We start from the raw sequence: 1084 nt of genomic DNA on the forward strand, positions 1-1084 counted from the left end.
ACCTGACAACTAAAATCCCAATAAATAACTAAAGCAGAGAAATGGTTTCTCGTTTCAGGTTCTGCCCCAGCGTCTTCATTTATCTGCTCAGCGTTGTTCCTGCCATTTGGTTCCTGGAACTCTACGAAATGGAAAAACGGATTCAGAAAGACATTAACTCAACATTGACCGTTTTTAACGAATCTACCCAGGACCTACACGCTCATTTAGGACGGTTTCTTGGGGTAATTCAGCTTTGATCATTCTCTCTTCTTCTCAACATTTATTTCATAAGCCAAACAAGGATGCTTTTATACGGATGTCTCTGTATGCTAGAAATAACAGCTAGGTTCCTTCAAATTGCACCATATCCTCCTCATCATCATTTAATGTCTTATCTTCATGACTTGACTACGCCAAGCAGTATAAAAGAAGAGAACATTGGATGATGTAGTCTTAGATATATTTAAAAAAATAAGACAGGATGGTCATGAGTGGAACCTGTTTGATCATGTTTACTCAGTCATAACTGATTTAAGACTTAACAACAACAACAACCTCTGTTTTTCCCCTTCGACTGCAATCATATTTTCTGTGACTTTAACTATTTTTCAATATATTTCATCAAATTTAAAATACTCTGTTGATTATTTGTTTTAGTTATTGCATTGTGACCATACTGGAGCAATGTGCTGAAAATTTTTGTTTATGTTGATCTCCATTTGTCAAGCCACTAAGTTATGGCTTAAAAACAATACATTAGATATTAACATTAGCAATTTCCGTAGGGAAGGTCTTATTAAGTAATCGATGGTTTCTAATGTTTTATCCTTAATTTAAGGATAAAGGAGATTCTGATGGGTCATTGGCGGGAAGAATAAGCATTATAAGTGATTCCACTGAAGAAAATCTACCCCCCCCCACTTATCAATGAATATTAGTTTCAAATTTTGGCACAAGGCCAGCAATTTTTCAAGAATGAGTGAGTCGGTTACGTTGACTCCATTACCTTTTATTTTTATCGGGGTCAACGAAATAAGTAGCAGTTGAGCAAAATCGACCTTGCTAGAATTTGAACTCAGAACATAAAGACAGATGCAAAGCT

The 1084-nt window shown here is 35.7% G+C and overlaps 1 protein-coding gene across 1 annotated transcript in view; it reads left to right on the forward strand.

Annotated features, from left to right (window-relative positions):
• LOC106878981 (transmembrane protein 26) overlaps positions 1-1084 on the forward strand; it is a 21714-nt gene that overhangs the window by 8903 nt on the left and 11727 nt on the right. Inside the window, exon 5 of the mRNA XM_014928359.2 lies at positions 59-224. Within this exon, the coding sequence (XP_014783845.1) occupies positions 59-224 (166 nt within the window). The remainder of the gene's footprint in view (positions 1-58; positions 225-1084) is intronic.

Source organism: Octopus bimaculoides, chromosome 26, assembly GCF_001194135.2.
Source record: "Octopus bimaculoides isolate UCB-OBI-ISO-001 chromosome 26, ASM119413v2, whole genome shotgun sequence".
Taxonomy (NCBI): domain Eukaryota; kingdom Metazoa; phylum Mollusca; class Cephalopoda; order Octopoda; family Octopodidae; genus Octopus; species Octopus bimaculoides.